General features: G+C 38.8%; 1 protein-coding gene and 1 long non-coding RNA gene across 2 annotated transcripts in view; one reads left to right on the top strand and one right to left on the bottom strand.

Annotated features, from left to right (window-relative positions):
* The window catches only part of FBN1 (fibrillin 1), a 227,714-nt gene that overhangs the window by 77,762 nt on the left and 131,572 nt on the right, over positions 1 to 18,380 (bottom strand). Inside the window, exons 16-24 of the mRNA XM_008534321.2 lie at positions 15,822 to 15,944; positions 14,589 to 14,741; positions 10,680 to 10,733; positions 8,926 to 9,051; positions 4,763 to 4,888; positions 4,083 to 4,202; positions 3,704 to 3,841; positions 2,789 to 2,839; positions 1,043 to 1,168 (exon numbers count right to left, since the gene is read on the bottom strand). Coding sequence (XP_008532543.1) covers positions 1,043 to 1,168; positions 2,789 to 2,839; positions 3,704 to 3,841; positions 4,083 to 4,202; positions 4,763 to 4,888; positions 8,926 to 9,051; positions 10,680 to 10,733; positions 14,589 to 14,741; positions 15,822 to 15,944 — 1,017 coding nt within the window. The remainder of the gene's footprint in view (positions 1 to 1,042; positions 1,169 to 2,788; positions 2,840 to 3,703; positions 3,842 to 4,082; positions 4,203 to 4,762; positions 4,889 to 8,925; positions 9,052 to 10,679; positions 10,734 to 14,588; positions 14,742 to 15,821; positions 15,945 to 18,380) is intronic.
* On the top strand, positions 135 to 6,030 carry LOC139084009 (uncharacterized). Its single transcript, XR_011541269.1, has 3 exons — positions 135 to 609; positions 2,278 to 4,434; positions 5,137 to 6,030. It is a non-coding gene; the product is annotated as an uncharacterized lncRNA (long non-coding RNA).

Genomic DNA, 18,380 nt, shown 5'->3' with positions numbered 1-18,380 from the left:
AATGCTGATTCCTTCTAAACAAAGACGCTAAGACTCAATGAGATTAACTGACATCTATAGCTACAAAAAGACTCTAACCTTTGAATTCCAGCTTTTCTATTCCATATTGCTTACATCATAAACCATAAAGTTCTACTTTTAAAGGTTTGTTAGTTCTAATTTGTAAGTGATCCAAGTCTGTTAACCACATCCTAATCTTTTAACCACCTAGAGTAGTCCTTCACTAAGGATGCTCTTCAGAGTAATAATACAGTTTTAGATACACAATGTGGCTGAGCATCATTTCCAGAGTCATGGACTCAGAAACCAGCGATCCAAGGGACATATTCCTGGCAGTCAGAAGCCATAGCAGTAACACCAGAATAAGTCTGCCAGACCCCACAAGTACGACTGTGTGATCTCAAACTTGCTGCCACTGTGAGTCCACAAGGCAGCTTTCTAAGAACTCAAGGTTCTTGTCCAGTCTCTTCCTCATCATTGTCACTTGGGCTCTCGCAGTTGGCATGGAGAATCCCACCATGACTGGGAGTGACAACAGCCCTAGGCTCCCTCAGTTTCACTCTTCAGGACTATGGTGCTCTTCACTCCTGAAACCCACAAGAGTTTCCGGTAAGGACCTGTTCTTCTGGCCAATGGCATGACATACCTAGCAGGCATGGGCTACAGTTTCCAGTTAAGTGAAAATGTTCTCACCAGAATTCCCCTTGTACTCTACAATCCATGACATTTAGGGGGCAGATTTAAGAGCTCTGGAATAACTGTGATGGTAGTGATTTAAAGAATAGTTACATATCAATAAAGGACTAAAGTTTCTCTTCACTAACATGTTCTCTATTCTTTTTATAAAGAGTGAACAAAGAGCTGAGTCAGGAAGGCTATATGTCAAGGAAACCACCACAGATCCTAACAGAAATGCTAAATTTGCGGGGGATGGTGGTGGGGGGTGTTTGTACTTAGAACCAAATATTCAGCTATCTTGTTAAGTGAGTTTTTAATAATCTTTAAAAACTGTTCATTAGAAAATAATGAGCTCAGTATTTACCTAAGCAGATCCTCCCTGTAGCATCCAAAGTCATTCCACTGGGACATTCACACTTAAATGATCCCTTAGAGTTAATACATAAGCCATTTTTGCATACTCCCGGGAACACTTCACATTCATCTATGTCTATGAAGAAAAAAAAAGCATGAAGTAAATATATCTGTACAACATCATTCCACTTTATTCCATTCATGGAGTCATAATTATTCTCACAACAGAAAAGGCCATTTGGAACCTGATAAATTCACAAAACTACTGTGCCTCCAAATAGCTCATGTAGAATTTCTGGGATGTTTGAATAGCAACCAGACTGAGGCCACCAACTACCAAAGATATAAGAGTTTTGCCATTGGTCCTCAGGGAGTAATTTTTGAGTTTCAGTGACAGAGAGCTGGTATGAGTTCTTGGGGACAGCTCCGGGTACTGTGGACATCTCAGATAAGGCCCCACAGGCCATAAATTAGTTTTATGAGACCAGATGTCTGGAAGTAAGTAGAGAAACAGAAACTCGGTCTTTCAAATTAGCAAAGAAGGAATACCTTGAATGTGAGCATAGAAAAAAATCCCACTGAGGAATACGTGGGGCCAGTCAAAGGAATCTCTTTTGAGAAGTGCTGAGACATTCCCATAACTAGTTCTAACTCAGCAGTGTTCTCAGGACGGCCTGTCAAAGGGTTGGTGGTCCCAGCTTGAGTTGGGGAGCGTCAAAAGATGCTCATGTTCATTCATTCAGCATTCACCCAAAGTCTCTCAAATGTACCAGCCCCAGTCCTTCCCAGTTTGCTTAATGGAGAGCAGTATGTTCACTTAATTTGGAAAAATATTCACCATCAAGTTAATCCAAAGAAAGGCACTTACTTGCCAATGCCAAAAACGGGGAGTGTTAGTTAAGAAACTCACACACTGTGTCTCTATTTAGAAGAAACTTTCCAAGCCAGGGATGTTTAAAAAAATATTCTAAATCTTTCCTTGCAAGAGAGATAAATGGGGAGGGGGAAATTTACCTTCTGGGATTTTTTTGTTGTTGTTCTGGCCACTTGTACATCAAAATATGCTGCTGAGGTCAGATAAGTTATTAACAGTGGGTCTGGACCAGAGAAAGGCCAAAGGATTCAGTCATCATTTGGAAAGCAAGACCTTGGGTGGGGGTTGTAGCGTTCCTCTTTATTTGAGCAGGGAAAAAACTTCATTTCATCCCACATATGGGACTAATTGATGTTTTTAAAATTTTTCAGCTGCTGTGTCATGTCAGGTTGTGTTAGTCACCCTGACCTATGTCTATCTGGGACTCCGTGAGAAAGAATCACAGCAAACTGGAGAGAGTCCATGCACACTTTCAAAAACGAGTCAATAGAGTTGGTCCTTCTAAACCATCCGTGACCAAGAAACAAACAAGAAACAAGAAAACCAGGACAAACCAAGAAAAATACAAATGGTATAGCCTCATCAAAAGCTTCCTTTTTTCTCTTCCTGATGGATAGCACTTCGAAAGTACAGTCACTCTACACATGGTCAGCCTAAAACATTTTCAGCCACCCTGTCCTTTGGCCACAGTGGTCTGACACTGGCAATAGCATATATATGCTTCTAACGTTAACATCTGTTATGTTTTGCACTTCTCATTATTTTTTTTTCTCTGCCGCATATTTCTCACTGTGAACTTACATGACAGCTTGATCCAGTCCAAGTTAACACAAGCATTCTTCAGCACACAGAAATTTATGGTTTATAAATAATCATAAATACCTTCACATTGTGTTCCTTTAATTCTTGAATAGCCTCTACCACATATGGGATCTGTAAAAAAAATAAACAAAAACCAAAAAACAAATTTGAGATAACACTATCCAGACTTTGTAGTTATGACATAGTATAAGAAACATGAAAAAGGACCTGGAACATGAATTAGATTTTGTTGCTATGAATAAGTCTGAGATAAGAAAGTGTTTCTGAGATTACATAGATGAAGAAGAAGAATGAAACGTCTCCTGAATCAAGCACAATTCCTCTGAGATATCCTAAGAGATCCAAAGGTACCCTAAAGACCATGCTAAGGTGATGACTAAGAAGGAAATGGACTAGATTTCTCTCTTGCTATTAGCCCTAAAACAGGAATCGCCCTACAGGATTTCTGTAACATAAATATGGAAAACGAAATCCAAACCTTGAAGGTCTCATGCACTGCAGCATTCAGACTCTATAAATTCATACATTTATATATCCAAACATCAAATCAACAAAATCATCAGCAAGGCGCTCAAGCCTCAGCCTCACAGCAGACTCAGAAATTTAGTCATGAATACTGGTGCCTTTACATCAATCGGTGTTTTGGAAGAAAATTTGCGCCTATAAAAATCTTGGGACCCCTAATCATGAGGTTCCTGAGAGAGCCAATAGGAATTGCTGTTCCAGGAAAGCACCACCAGCTAACCACATTACAAAGAGCTGATAAAAAACAATAAATTAACCAAATCCCATAAAATGATTGTCCTTGACACTCTTCTTGGTTTCTTATTCAGCAACATGTTTCATTGAGGTCATCAGAATTAAATCTTCTAAAATTCCCATATGAACCTAAATGAATAAATACTGGGCTTCCCCTTTTCTAAGAAAAATGATCAGTGGAATGGGCACAAGAGCCTCAGCACCCGCTTCTCTTACCGACTTGGCATTTGCTACATGGGCTTCCCCAGGCAGCACCAAGGGAGGAACAGCACTGGGACTTTAAGATGGCTCCATTGATGTTGATCTCACACCGTCCATCGATGATAGTCTGCCAACATGTGCCCTTGGTGGTTTCTGCAGAGTGGAAGAATGATATTTAATAGATACTTAATAGAATCTATACCAAAAATACAAAGATGCGCACTGGAATTACAGCAGGAATGGCATCATGAAACAAGAAACAATGATCATTTTTAATTTTTTTCATCCATACTTAAACTCTTCCGCAGTAAAAGCGGACACTAAATAAATATATAAGTAAATAAAACAGCAGCATTGATAAACATAAGAAAATCATTCTCAGAAAGATAAATACCTATGCAGATGGTTTTTGTTGGATCCAAGGAACTTTCAGAAGTACATTCACAAATAAAAGAGCCCGGGCTGTTCTTGCAGGCTCCGTTAATGCAAGGACTGGATTCACATTCATCAATGTCTGGAACAACAACAGATCTACATTACTGCTAAAAACTAACCCTGGGCACGAATGAATATTTAAACTTTGGCCTCAATTGTTGCCCCGCAGTCTTCACTAGATTGTGAAGCTGACATAAATAGACTTTTTTTCTACAGTAGATAGAATGCCAAAGACAGGAATCGAGCGCATCTCTACAGTACAGAATCTGAAACACGACTGAAACTTTTCATTCAGAAAATCTGGAGCAAATGTAAGTGTGACTTCTGAATTACTAACGCAAATAGCATATATGCAATATTTTCTTCAGCTATTAAATGATGGCAAATAAAATGCCAATTGCAGACAAACGCAAAATCAACACTTTTAAACGGCATTTAAATGTAAAATAAACAGCAAGTAAAATGCCAGTCGCAGGCAAGTACCGTCAGTAGCTTACAAGTGCCATTTGGGGTCACAGAATCTCAACTAAAGGAACATAATTGTCTAAAATAGGAGACTGTAATTTATCCTCATGGTTTTCTAATGGCATTTCCAAAAGACAGCAAAGCACATGGTAGAAGAACAAAAATGCAGTTTACCTTCACAGGTTTTTAGGTCGGGTTTGTATATAAATCCCTTGGGGCAGGTACACACGAAACTTCCCGGAGTGTTTCTACATTGTCCATTGTCACAAAGTAGACTGTTTAATACACATTCATTAATATCTGGAAAACCAATGAAAAGGAACTTTTAAAAGAGCCCATCCCTTGCATACAACTTCTTTGCTTTCTTAGGTTAGGTTTTTAAGTTATAACGATATGATCAATTCAAGCAAAGAGGCAAACTCTTGTACCTTTGCTTTTTGTCTAAATTACCTAATTTTAGGAGAATATAGGCTTGACCTGATTATGTGTACTAGATGTCTACAAAGTCTAAAGTCATCAAACATTACTCATTTCACTTTTTTCTTTAGCAGGAAGAAAACCTGGATTTGCGGGAAATCATTCATCTTTACTTTATATAATTGTTTCATAGCGCCAGAATTCAAAGGACTAATCCTATTGATTTAAGGAACTTAGTAAATATTTAAAGAGTATGGTCCATCTTTGATTTGTGTTAGTTCCAGGATAGGTGCTTCTTCCTTAGAATAATTTAAGGAATTATATTATTGTCTTAAGGAATTCAGACTTGAGATTCAGAGAGCTAAGGAAAGGTCCATGCTTTTAGCTGAATAATAGCCCTGTCTGATGCAAAAATCTAACTTTTAGATATGTATGACTTAGATAATTTAGGAAGTGTGGAAATTACCCAGTTTGTTATACCCCTTTGGGCTAAATTACATCACACAGCCTACAGAATAGGCTATACATTCACAAGGAATTTTTTTTTACACATTGAGAGATCCTGATTAGATTATCATTTGACAGGCTGGTAGCCCTAACATAAGGGAGACACAAATTCAGCACTGGAGAGCTGCAAGGGGTTCACAGAAGTAAGTACACTTAAATCAGCAACATACTTATAAAGCACTTAAAATGTGGGAAAATTGAGTACAAAGTTATGTTATTGTCTGAGCAAAGAGCATGCTTAGAATTCCATCAAAAAAAAGCTAACACTTCGGGGCTGGCCCCGTGGCCGAGTGGTTAAGTTCGCGCGCTCCGCTGCAGGCGGCCCAGTGTTTCGTTAGTTCGAATCCTGGGCGCGGACATGGCACTGCTCATCAGACCACGCTGAGGCAGCGTCCCACATGCCACAACTAGAAGAACCCACAACGAAAAATACACAACTATGTACCGGGGGGCTTTGGGGAGAAAAAGGAAAAAATAAAAATCTTTAAAAAAACATATTTTAAAAAAAAAAAAAAAAAGCTAACACTTCTCCAAAGGGTCAATATTGCAATTCTTAAGCTTTGATGATGTCAGAAGAATCTGGAACTTTAAATTGAGAATTGATGGTTAAGATAAGAACAGCCAGTCTCTGGAGTCCTGTATGGGAAGTGGCTGGAGTGGGTCTTTGATCCCTAACTTCATACCTCTGAGCATATTCTGAAATATGAACATACTTCTGACCTGATGCCAACAGGTTCAACTTTGGAGCATATACTAAAGCATTGAAGGAGGAATCCTTCCTGCCTCCCAATCTCTCCCTTTTGCTTCCCATGGGGGGATTTTTGGATGAAGCTAAAACATCTCCGTATCTTTCTGACCAGCCCAAATAAATAATGATTTTTTCATGTCTGCCAATGAAGAGAGGCTCTTGTAGAAAAATGAAATAGTAAAACCTGTTTTCAGTTGAGTCTACTTTGAAAGGACCACGTGTACTCAAGTAACAACTGTACCCTAAAAAGGGGCCCTAACGTTAAGGGCGTGAGAGAGGAAAAATTCATTTCTCAAAAGTCAATGTAGACCACAAAGAAGGCCAGGCGAGGCTTGGGCCAGCAATAAAAGTTAGGGGGAGAAAAAGAAACCTGTAGTCGAAAGAAGAGAGTTCTGTGATAAGATTGTAGCTCCCCTGACCTGCTTCCATGCTCTGTTTTCTTAGGTACTGGTTTAGCCTGAAACTCAGATGAAAGCTGATTTAAATGGGGGCAGATGATGCTTTGCTTTACTGTTAGTTCTTTTTATGTGTGTGTAACCGCTACATATTAAGAAGGAAAGCAGGTGAAAAGATTCAGAGTAAGATTTCCACTTTTTCCAAAATAACTGATATTTCTACCTTGCCCATAATGACAATTGTCAGTAGCCCTAACAAAAAAGGCAGCTATTACGTGTGGAACTCTGGATCAACCTGCAAAATTAGAGAACTGTACATTGTACAAGAGGCGCAGTATCCTTACCATGTTGTCTTCAAGTGGTTAAACAGAAGACCAAAAGTAAAAATTATTTACAAAAAATAGTGACGTATAGGAAAGAAGAAGAGAATGTTAGAGAGTGTGAGCACAGGAGACCTATAGAAATAACTCAGAGAGGTGCACACAGAGCCAGAGGGGCAAAGACATTCAGGGCTTATTATAAGATGTCTGAAGTTAACTTCCCACTTCACTTCATCGTCTCTGGAATCCACTCCCTTTTCTCCATTTGTACAGAGATAGAGACTAGACCTTCACCGTGTGTCACCAAGTAAAGCTGCCCACATTGTTGTAATACTCATATCAGAGTGTTAATATAAACACAGAATTTTGTAGGAGGAGGAAGTATGATAAAAAAGAAAGGAAAAAGAAGAAATGGCCAAGTATAAACAAGTTGAATTTTAATGAAGGCCTTTGTAATAGATTAAAAGAACTGTAGAGAACCCTGTACCCTTTTGTGGTACAAGGATTTCTGAAGGAGTCAGAAATATACAATTAGGCTGGAGGAGCTCTGGAAAGATGTGTACAATGATGAGAGGTCAGGGGACAACTTACGGATATTTCAGAGATGGTCATTTTTTTAATAGTTCAATATAGTATTACAAATTTTTTAAAAATATTCCATTGATATGGCCATTTTTTCTTGTCCAAGGGAGTAAAGTTCTATATGATATAATTTAATCTGATTCCTTTTATAAGATAAGGTGTCACTTGTCCAATCAAAAGCAACAAGTTTCTTGGGAGACGTCCAACTATTTCAGCAAGCTCCGCAACACCAGAGGACTTCAAACGGTAAAGTAAAGGACCATGATAAAGTGGCTTGATACCTGGGGACATATAGGGGAAGGAACTTTCTTTTCTTGGGTCAGAACATATGATGACTCTCTAATGGCTGGATGGGAGACAGCTAAGTCCAGCACCCAACAAGTAGTTGATACTTGCTAGACTATATGTTGAAAGAATGAAAAGTAGGACATTCGTGTTTATTTCAATCTTCAGCATCTCTGAATTATTATATGTTCCAAAGACTGACCACCTTACAGCAGTACTTTTCAAATTCTACCACTAAAATATGACTAATGGCAGAAGAGGGTAAGCTCCCACCTCTAATCCCTAAATGGCTTTCAGAAAGTAAAAATATATTTGAAGCCCCCTTTCTATTGTAAAGCCTATTCATTTTCATCTTACTCCATGAAAGTATGCTTGCTTTGACATAAAATGTGTTTTGCCTCCAAATCAAAAGATGCACCATCTTACATTTTGGTTTTGCTACACTCTGGCAAATTCCCACAAGTATGAATCTTCCAGTTTTAGAAGCCCAACTTTAGGAAACTTGAGGTAGTATGCCACTACACTACAGAACGGACAATACATTTCAGAAAACTAGTCTAGGCAACTGGAAAAAGATGAAGAAAAAATACTGGTGCCCACATTGACCATTTTCTTCCAAACCTAAGGATTTACTTAGTTATTGGCTGATACCTTCTTTAAGGATTGTTAGAGCATCAAAAATGGTGTTATTAGAGAACAGTTTTTACTGAAAATAAACTGAGTTTTCTCTGATTAAATCTAGTAAGTGGTTAGGAGAGAGTTGGTTTTATCAAGAGTTGTGTCCTGATAAAAAATAGGGATGCCTTTGTAGCCACATGAGAATGGCTCACAATCTTTACTTTTTATACGTCTAAGGAGCTTCTCTTTTACGAAGTGAATATGATAGATGAATACATGCATAAATTGTCAAGATTCAGCTCTGCAAATTTTAATCAAGACATGTATGTGCCACGCTGACACTCAAAGTGTAGAGCATCCACTTGCCCAGTCCTTTAAGCTACTCAAGGGCAGCTCCCTTTTGAGCATCAAAGGAAGGAATGCATGATGCATGAAATGTCCTAGAAAACAGAAGACACTTCTTACCAACACAGTTTTTCCCAGTTGAATCTACTTCATATCCTGAATTGCATATACATTTGTAGGTCCCACGGAGATTTTCGCAAATTCCATTTGGGCAAATATCAGGATCCAATGCACATTCATTTATATCTGCACCACAAAAAGAAGTTAAAAATCATTAACTTTCTAAAGTAAACATCAAATGAACTGTCAAAAAAAATAACGTCGCAAGAAATGTAATGACCTTAAGACCTCGTAAAAAAAAAAAAAGTTTCACTTTGATGAGAAAGCATGATCCCTTTTTCTCACTACAAGATATTCTGGGTGAGATCTTCCTTCCATCAGTCCCTGGAAGGAACTTGGCATCTGAGCTGGAACTACAAAATTACCAATCCTTAGTCAAATTGAAGGAAGTCTCCTGGACTTCTCCTTGTCCAAACATCAAGATGGAAAAGTGGATCAACTGCAGAGCCCGAGTCCCTATAGCTGGTCTCCCTGTACCAGTCCATCCCTCTTCAAACTACTTTCCATACTGCCACCAGACTTAACCTAAAAACAAGACGATTGTGTCATCGTCATGGTTCAAACTCCTGTAGGTTCAAGAATATCCTCAAGATTAAATTAATATGAACTCTGTTTACTCACTTTAAACTTCTCACTCTTCTGTGAACTTATAACACTCTCTTCACTCTATGCTGGGCATGTCTGGAGCGGGCCCATGCATCGATCTGAAACCCATTCAAACACCACCTGCTCTGGAAAAGCCTCTGCTACTCTGCCCAGATGAGGCTGGCTTCTCCCTCTTCTGTGCTCTCATAGACTGAGGGGAGCTCTAATAGTCAAGGGTGATGCACAATGACACTCAGAGAATAGCTAGTCTCAAATCTTGGTGCCTGGTTCTTCTCCAAATCAGGGCTGACTTTTTTTTCCTTTTCTAGGTCCCTATTACAACTTACTTATTCCTCACTAACTCCTCATCCATCATAAATTTCCTTACTTTCCTTCTTTACTCCTTCAAATATCTCCTCCCCATCTTCATCCACACATAAGAATGAAATCAATCAAGCTGAAGGAACTGACAATCAATTCAGCCAGTCCACCTTTTTTCAGAACTCTCCTGAATCAAATCATTCTGTTTTATATTAACAAAATATAAACCCTTCCTCTTTCTTGTCACTTATTTTTACACTTGTTCCAATTCTCCCTTTTAACTTTAATTCCTTTTATGGCACTGATATTTTTCTAGTTCTAACTCCTACACTTAAATATTTCATTCTCTGCCAGCTCAGTTCATTGCTGTCACTGCTTGCTACAAAATATAAGATGGCTCCCAATTGCCATCTTACAATGACTGAGCACTGATAATGACTGAGAGTTAAGAAGTTGTGCAAAATGTAGATGGATAGCAGTTCAATTGAGCTCATAATCCTGAATTGCACTTGACAGTGGAAGATCCAAAGGAGGCCCAGGCTGCCGCTTCTCGTGAACGAGCAGCCACACTCATTGTGTCTCATCCACAGTCCTCCATCAACCGCCCTGGGACAGCACCCAACCCTTCAGTATCAAGCCCCACACCCACATCCAGCAATCCCAGGACCCACTGTGCCATAGTTGCTCTGCCATTGGAGGATTCTAGCCAACCCAAGTACATCATGCAGTGATGGCCAGAGAGTGGGTCAGACCAGACTGGTGTAAAGGGGCCAACTGGAAACCCACAGGAATGTCCAGTGCTGCCTCTGCACACGCTCAAGGTAGTAAATTTCAAAATAAGTCCTTACCACTGCCTGCTGACGTCATTCCTGGCCCACTGCTGCACAGTGCCTGATATTCCGCTGCAATAAATTAACAGATAGTAAATGATTCCCTTGTTTGCAGAACAGGTCAATCCTGCCCTTAGCTTTACACACATCATTTCCTCCAAAGTGAGTGGAACTGAAATAAAGTGGTAACGGAAAAGGAGGCATCTCCCAGGGGGGTCACCATTACACCAGGCTCCCATTTAAAAGGCTCCGCATCTCTGAGAAAAACCACTTTTAAGGACACAGGCAAGTTACAGCAACTCCTTGTGCAAAGCAGTTTCGGAAAAGGTGTTTTTCCTATAACTCGATTTGGTTCACCAGGGAACACTTTACACTTACAGTGAAATGTGCCTGTTAAAATGTGGTTTCTTAACTGTTAATAAAACTTTCTCCCACCGTCTTGGGATTAATTTTGTTCCTAGTGAGAGCTGTTTTTTTTTTTTTTTAGTACAATCAAGTTCTTAATGTTTTCTCATTTCTCTCTGCAAATTCTCCAGCCTCCACTCACAAAAAAAAAGAGTATCTATGCTTGCACTGAAATGTATTTTTAGAGTTAATTTCATCAGGATACTAGACTCACTCTATATAATAGGTCCATCAGGAAAATATTGCATAATGTTAAAACTGTGAGATCTTATTGAAGAAACTGAGGTATATAGGATACGTTACCAAGCTGTGATGGAATCAGATTTCTATTTCTTAAAATTGATAGAATGTTTTATATACAATCCAACAATATTTAGATGAATATGAGTGAATGATGAAAATGGAGAATGAACTGGAAACACACTTTATCCAAGGAAAAGAAACTACAGTGTCCCCTTAGTTGCCCCTGGTTTCTGACAACCACAGAGTCTCGTGGCCAAATGCAAATCATTTGTGCGTAAGTGGCAAGAGAACTGGATCCTAGAGATGGGCCTTTTTACAGGGGTCATCTGCAGCTCACAGCTGAAGCAATACTATACTTTTGCATACTAGAAAACTGTATTCCTGATGACAGTGGATGCAAATGAGTTATAGAGACAAAAATATTAAAGTTGGTGCCTTCAGAGCCTGTGCCTTCTAGCAAATGTACATTTAGAAAAGTGATGAAATCTCTTAATTTTTTAATCATCTTAAAAGGGGCCAGAATAGGAACAAATAGGAAGGTGTCTGTCATTGCGTGTTTGAAAGGCAGGAACTGGGAGCAAAAAGAAATACATCTTTATTCTCTCATGTCAGCAATTAATTAAAACATTCATGAAATACTGTAAGTAATAAAACAGGAAAAAAAAATCATGCCAGTTTTATAAAAAGCACTTTTACAGTTAGTGCTAAATTAGCTGATGCTTGGCCTGAGTGCGGGCAAATTATTGTCATCACTCTTTTCCATTTGGGCAGGATCTCATACTAGACTATTCTTTGTAGTGAATTCAGATCAGCATGAGTTTGAATGCTGATGACAATGCTTATTGCTGGGGGTCTTGGGAACAAGCCCTTCCCCTCTGTTAGTTTCCTCTTTGATAAAGTGGAGATAATGACACCCAACCCACATGGTGGTTCTGTGGATTTAATGACAGGACATGTAAAGTGCTCGGCACAATGCCAGGCACAGCTCAGGTACTTAATCAATGATAGGTGTTGCCGAGCTAACTCAGGGTTGTGCCATGGAGACAGTGGCATGGGAATAGATGAGAAAATTCCTAATAATTACACTTCCTTGAATTTAACGGACTGATTTTCTGTGAGGAAGAATGCTCAGCAGCCAGTGAGAAATAGCTTCATAGTAGCTTGCTTGACTTCCAGACCACAAAGATGAGCTTTAGATGTTGCAGGGTTGGAGTTTTTCATAAACTGACTAAAGATATTCCTCTGGATATTTTCAGTACCTTTAAAAATCCCCCCTCTCTCCAGAAACGAAGGAAATCCTACATTCAGTTCCCTCATGATTTGGTATTTTCAACTAAAGAGGTGAAGAAACCAAACCGAATGAAACCACTTCCACATGTGAACCTCTTCTGTGCAAATTCATTCAAATATAAACAGAAGCGAGTGAAATTGGGCCTCAGTTTAACTCTATTTCAGCTTTACTGCTTAAAGTAATCTGGTCTCTTTTGGTCATCTTTTTATAAGCCCTCTTCATTTTCCTATGTATCATAAGAATTCTTTGGGGATATACTTGGTCCAGAGGAAAAGGTAAAAACAAAGAACTGTATGCACCAAGGGTCCTGGATTCTAAGTTTTGGCTCCTCCACTCATCCAATAGGAGAAGAAATCATCTATACTCTTGTGCACTGGTTTTCAAGATACCTATCTATCCTGTAAATTCAAAGTATGTAAGAAATGTAATTTGGAAAGCTAAAGTAACATACAAAAGGCTGATATTAATAATATACGACTATAAAGCTACATGGAAGTAATTTTGTTGGATAAAATTATATTTGTACACAATGTAATCCAAGTATATAAACACATCTTTAACTGATGGTAATCATATATAAAATGATCATTTGTATATTATTCACTGGGTGAAGTAATCAGCCAGAATAAAGTTTTCTTTCTTTAATTGGCATCCCTCATTTCTTTTAAAGTCTTCCATTGAACTTTCACTAATTTCTCATAATCTATTTTAATTTCTAACTCTGTAATTTCCAACATTATCATTTTCAAAATGACAAATGTTTAAAAATTGTGAGTTAGTCTTTCATTGATTGTATCTAGACTAGAAATGAACTGACTGACTCTTAGATGAAACCAACCAATCAGAACTACATGGTTTATATATTAGGTTTAACTCTATTTTTTTTTTTTAAAGATTTTATTTTTTCCTTTTTCTCCCCAAAGCCCCCCAGTACATAGTTGTATCTTCTTCGTTGTGGGTCCTTCTAGTTGTGGCACGTGGGACGCTGCCTCAGCGTGGTTCGATGAGCAGTGCCATGTCCACGCCCAGGATTCGAACCAACGAAACACTGGGCCGCCTGCAGCGGAGCGCGCAAACTTAACCACTCGGCCACGGGGCCAGCCCCAGATTTAACTCTATTTTAAGACATTAGAAGTCAACTGCCAAGCTACCTTAAAATTACGTTCAAATGCTGACAGTCTATTGCTTTAATTTCAACAAACTATTTTTGCCTTACAAGTAGAAATAATTTATAATTGGAAAGGATCTTCTGGATTACCTAAGAAACTCATTTTGTAGAGGAGAAAACTAAGGATCCCTTCTCCATATTATTCTATTTCATAATTCTGTTTACTAATGTAAGCCATCTCAAATCCTTTTGAAAGCAGGTGAGAAAAATTCCTAAATAAACAAAAATCCACAAAGACCTAAACCCTCCAATTAAGTAATTTGTCTGCCTGTGGCTGGGGAGCAGAATTGTGACTGACCAACTGGTTTTCTTTTCACTGTGCCATGTCACTTCAAATTGAGAAAAATACTTTTTCCCTAGGGTTGAATAAAATCATTTAGGAAAAGCACACCTAAATCAACATGAGGGATTTGAACAAAGCTCAGAAATGGCCTTTTGGAAAAAAGCTGGAAATATTCAGGTAACCTGAAAATTATTTACTTTTGCACTGTGTAAAATTCTGCTTCTATAATAGTTCCTGCAAAACGCAAGCACTGTGAAACTACTTTAGAAAACAAGGCAAGCTGCATGTATTCCAAAGTGCACGAATATTATTGAGGTGGAGGAGCTCAGATGGGAGGCACAAATGCACTGCCTATTCCAAATGACTGTTAGGATTAGTGAGTAATGCGTGATCAGACTCTGACTAGCCCCTGCCAAGACCCCGGGAAGGTACATGATGTACCTGGAAAGCACAACGTAATCTTTCCCTGTGACTTCCATAAATGCAGACGGTGGCAGAAGGCTCTCAGTATGAGGGCATCTTCATGATACTACATACCTGAATTCTGTGCAGGACACGGCTGGCAAGGTTCCCCAAATGCATATTCGGTGTTGGCGCAACAGCATTCAGACTTAGTAACAGCACCAAACAAGGGTTTGACACACTGGCCTCTTTTGTATCCACCATAGCACGTGCTCCGCATGTGTGTGTCTAAACAGGAAGAAACATCTGTCATCACACTATCGCTTCAAACAGATGAGAACCCTCCAGGTCAAAGTTGAAGCTGGCTTTATTTATCCATTGTCCCTGTTCTAACTCACAGACAATGCCTCTGGTATTAGGTCTGAATAGAAAAGAAAAAACAAAGTAAAGCACATTCAGCTTCCAAGCACTGGAAACCAATGACCAGACTTTTTCAGTTTTCTAGGGACTATCGTGGTTTACCCAACTGCAAAGCCCTTAAGTGCTGGGATTATATCTCATTCATTTTTGTCTTCCCCAGGCCTGTACAGAGCAGGCATGTAATAAACGTTGAATGAATGATGGATGACTGTTGAATCTCACTCCATGATAAATAAGATCTTCATTAGTAATGTGGTCTACCTTAACATAAATGTGCAATGATTGAATGTCTGAATTATGTGTACTTTTATAAAGGAGGAAGTTTAATCTGTAAAAGGTTCATTATCTACTTCTGTAGATGTTGGTTAACTAAACAGTGTCATCTTTACCACCAGGGAGGAGATTTCCAGCTATGCCCAATCCTCTCCCAATTCAAAGGGATACTGACTACCTTTCTTAAAAACAATTTGGATAAAATTTGTATCTATTTCTCAACAAACCTCAAACTCCTTATAAAGCCACATAAAACTATTATCATGCAAGTTTCTTGATCATGCATATCCTCCCTTGCATTCTATACTTTCCTTTGGACATTAATTCTCTACGAAAATGTTCGCCATGAGATAATGAGCATATTCAGGCCAATTTCAAAGACCATTATCAACAAAGGAGGGTTGGAGAAAATTGAGGAAAAAACAGGGAAAATTGAGAAAGAAAACAGGGAAGGAGAGGTGGGGATTCCCTTGGTTTTCACTTATCTCAGTTCAACTTTCTATCCTATAAATTACTATCCAACTTATGCAAGAAGAGAACTGATCCTGTTGTCTTCTTGCTCCACAAATATTAATTATATCAGGTCTGCTATGGTAGAGTGCATTTGTTACTGGCGGGTTTTACTGACTGACAGAGGGTGGATCTATCACACATCTAGTCATGGCTTAATCTTACCAACACACACACGTCCATCCAGACCCACGGCCAGTCCAGGAAAGCATTCACATCTGTAGGAGCCGTCAGTGTTGACGCAGCGCCCGTTCATACAGATTCCAGGTGTTTCACACTCATTAATATCTGTGGTGGGGAAGAGCACTTATTAAAAATGAGGTGACTTTTATCTGAAACTGTAACACGTTTACAATTCTGTTACAACACTTGAAAATGGGGAATATGCAAAATTACATATAGCATCAATAATAGCTCAATGAAATGCATTTTCATTTCTCTGTAAGAGAACAGTAACAAAAATTGAGAGAGATAAACTGTCTGAGTTTATTTCTTTCCCATAGAAAGCTATTTTAATAATATTATCCTGAGAAATTTTTTATCCAAAATAAGAATCACAAAGGCAAAAACAGAATCAGAAGAAGGAGGAAAGTGACAGATAAAAGACAAAGGGTCTTGTGTAATGTTTCACATGGCAGTTCTTCCAGGACTGCCAGAAACCCAGCTTGATAATAAACCGCAATTCTGACCTGGGCAGAAAGCTTTTCCTTTTGGCATCCAATACCCCAGACTGGTGTCCATTCCAGTATCACCCATGCCTTTGCTCTCTGGGACAATTAGCATGACATTAAGAGACATAGAACTAAAGCCTTGGTGGAATGCCATAGAAAAGGAACACAAAATGAACACAGACGATTTTGATGACCATTCCTGGCCAACAACAGCACTGTAAGCAACTGGAACCCAGCAAAGAAAAATCTTTCTTAAGCATTACAAATATTTTATAGTATCATATGCGTATAGCTAGGGAGGTCTGGTAAAAGACTTTATTGGACACATACTAATAAGAGCAGAGATTTTTTTCCCCTCCTTAATATGGGGAAGTAGAAACTGTATCAAAATTGAGTTTTGGAAAACATATAACACTTAGCAGCAAGTCATTTTATAACAACTCCTTTTATAATATACAACTAGTGTATGTGACTATTTCCTTTCTTCTGACCTTAAAAAGGCAAATTGAGACTGAAACACCTCTGTGTTTTACTTAGCTTGTGTTGTTTGGCAAAAAATATCCTCAGATGGTCCAAGATTCCGTGTACAGATTGTATTTTGAAACAGCAGTTATATTTAAATACATGAACTTAAATTGGTTCAGTTACTTGTGTCACCTTTATGTTCAACTTGAGATCTACAGTGAAACAGTGGTGACTACAGCCTGAAAAGTAACACATAGGCTTTTCACTGGGGACAGAGATGTAACATAGACGCAGAGGGCATTGCTCAAAGTGAACGGCCTCAACTTTCAGAGAGTGATCAGGGACCCCATGCTGTTCATCAGACTGTTTAATTGTAGAGATTAAATTAGCATTGTTTATTCAGCTTTGAACAGTCCCATCTCTGTGGGCTCCTAAGTGCTCAGTGAAAATCTTATCCCATGATGTCAAAAGAAAAATTATAGAAAAGAAGAAATTCAGCATACATGGGATTTCTTTCTTTCTTTCTTCTTCCTTTATTCTTATTACAGTGTGTGTATTCCATGTTGTCTATACACCAGTAAAAACGAGACATAGGTAAGAATATGGAGCATTCTCCCTCTCTCCTCCTCTCTTTCTCTTTCTCTAGCTCTGACTCGTAAGCCAGAATGCTAAAATCAGAACAAACCTTTCAAGTCATCAGGTACTTTCAAATGAATGGGACAACCATTTATTGATAAGATACTATTTTACTGGTTGCAAATAGTTGCAAAACCTAGTTTCATCTATGAGGTCACAATGTCTTCTGAAATAGTTACATCAGCATTATCTATCAGCCACACTTAATGCTGAGAGGCTGCAGCCTGGGTCACCAGCAGCCCATTGGCACTGAATGTGCCCTGTGGATAGGTAGGAGGAATATGTGTTCTCCCAAAAGGTCTGCTCACAAAGGGGCTTTCACGTTTCCTTCTGTTATTTTGTTTGGAAGCCTAATTCTAAATATTCCAGCAATCATTCCCTTCCCCTTTCTTTTTTACTCGTACAACACTTAATCTGCACAATTTGGCACTTTGTTGTATGCTTTCTTACATTTTAGAATATTTCCAAGTGTTAATCTTGTCTTCCCAACTGTAAGTTCCTCCCAGCACAAGGCTCAATTTCCTACTTCAAATTTGAAAAATTCAAATGTTTTCTCTTCCTATGAAGGCAGATTTGCACAATATTAAAAGCCGTTGATGGGAAGGTCATAGAGAATGCAGGTAAACAACCAAAGGCTACAAGCTCTTTTAAGCCCAGGGAAAATGCACATCTTGCCAAAGGCTTAATACAAAGTTTTCTTCCATAACCCCTTTACCAAAGCTGTCCACTGGGGGCACTCAGAGAAGAGGCACCACAGGACCATCCTGCTTTCTCAGTCTTGAATAGCCTGATGTTCCATACTTCTGTGCCTGAAACTATGAGCAGAAGGCATTGAGTGCAGTGTTTTAGCAGATTTCCTGGACCTGTTTTGAGTATGAGGTTGCTAGAGAAGTCTGGTTCCAACTCAGATCTTGGACCCAAGTACAATAATCACTTATCCCTGGCTACATAA

Source organism: Equus przewalskii, chromosome 1, assembly GCF_037783145.1.
Source record: "Equus przewalskii isolate Varuska chromosome 1, EquPr2, whole genome shotgun sequence".
Classification (NCBI taxonomy): Eukaryota; Metazoa; Chordata; class Mammalia; order Perissodactyla; family Equidae; genus Equus; species Equus przewalskii.
The sequence above is the reverse complement of the archived record's forward strand: the minus strand, read 5'-3'. Positions and strand labels throughout refer to the sequence as shown.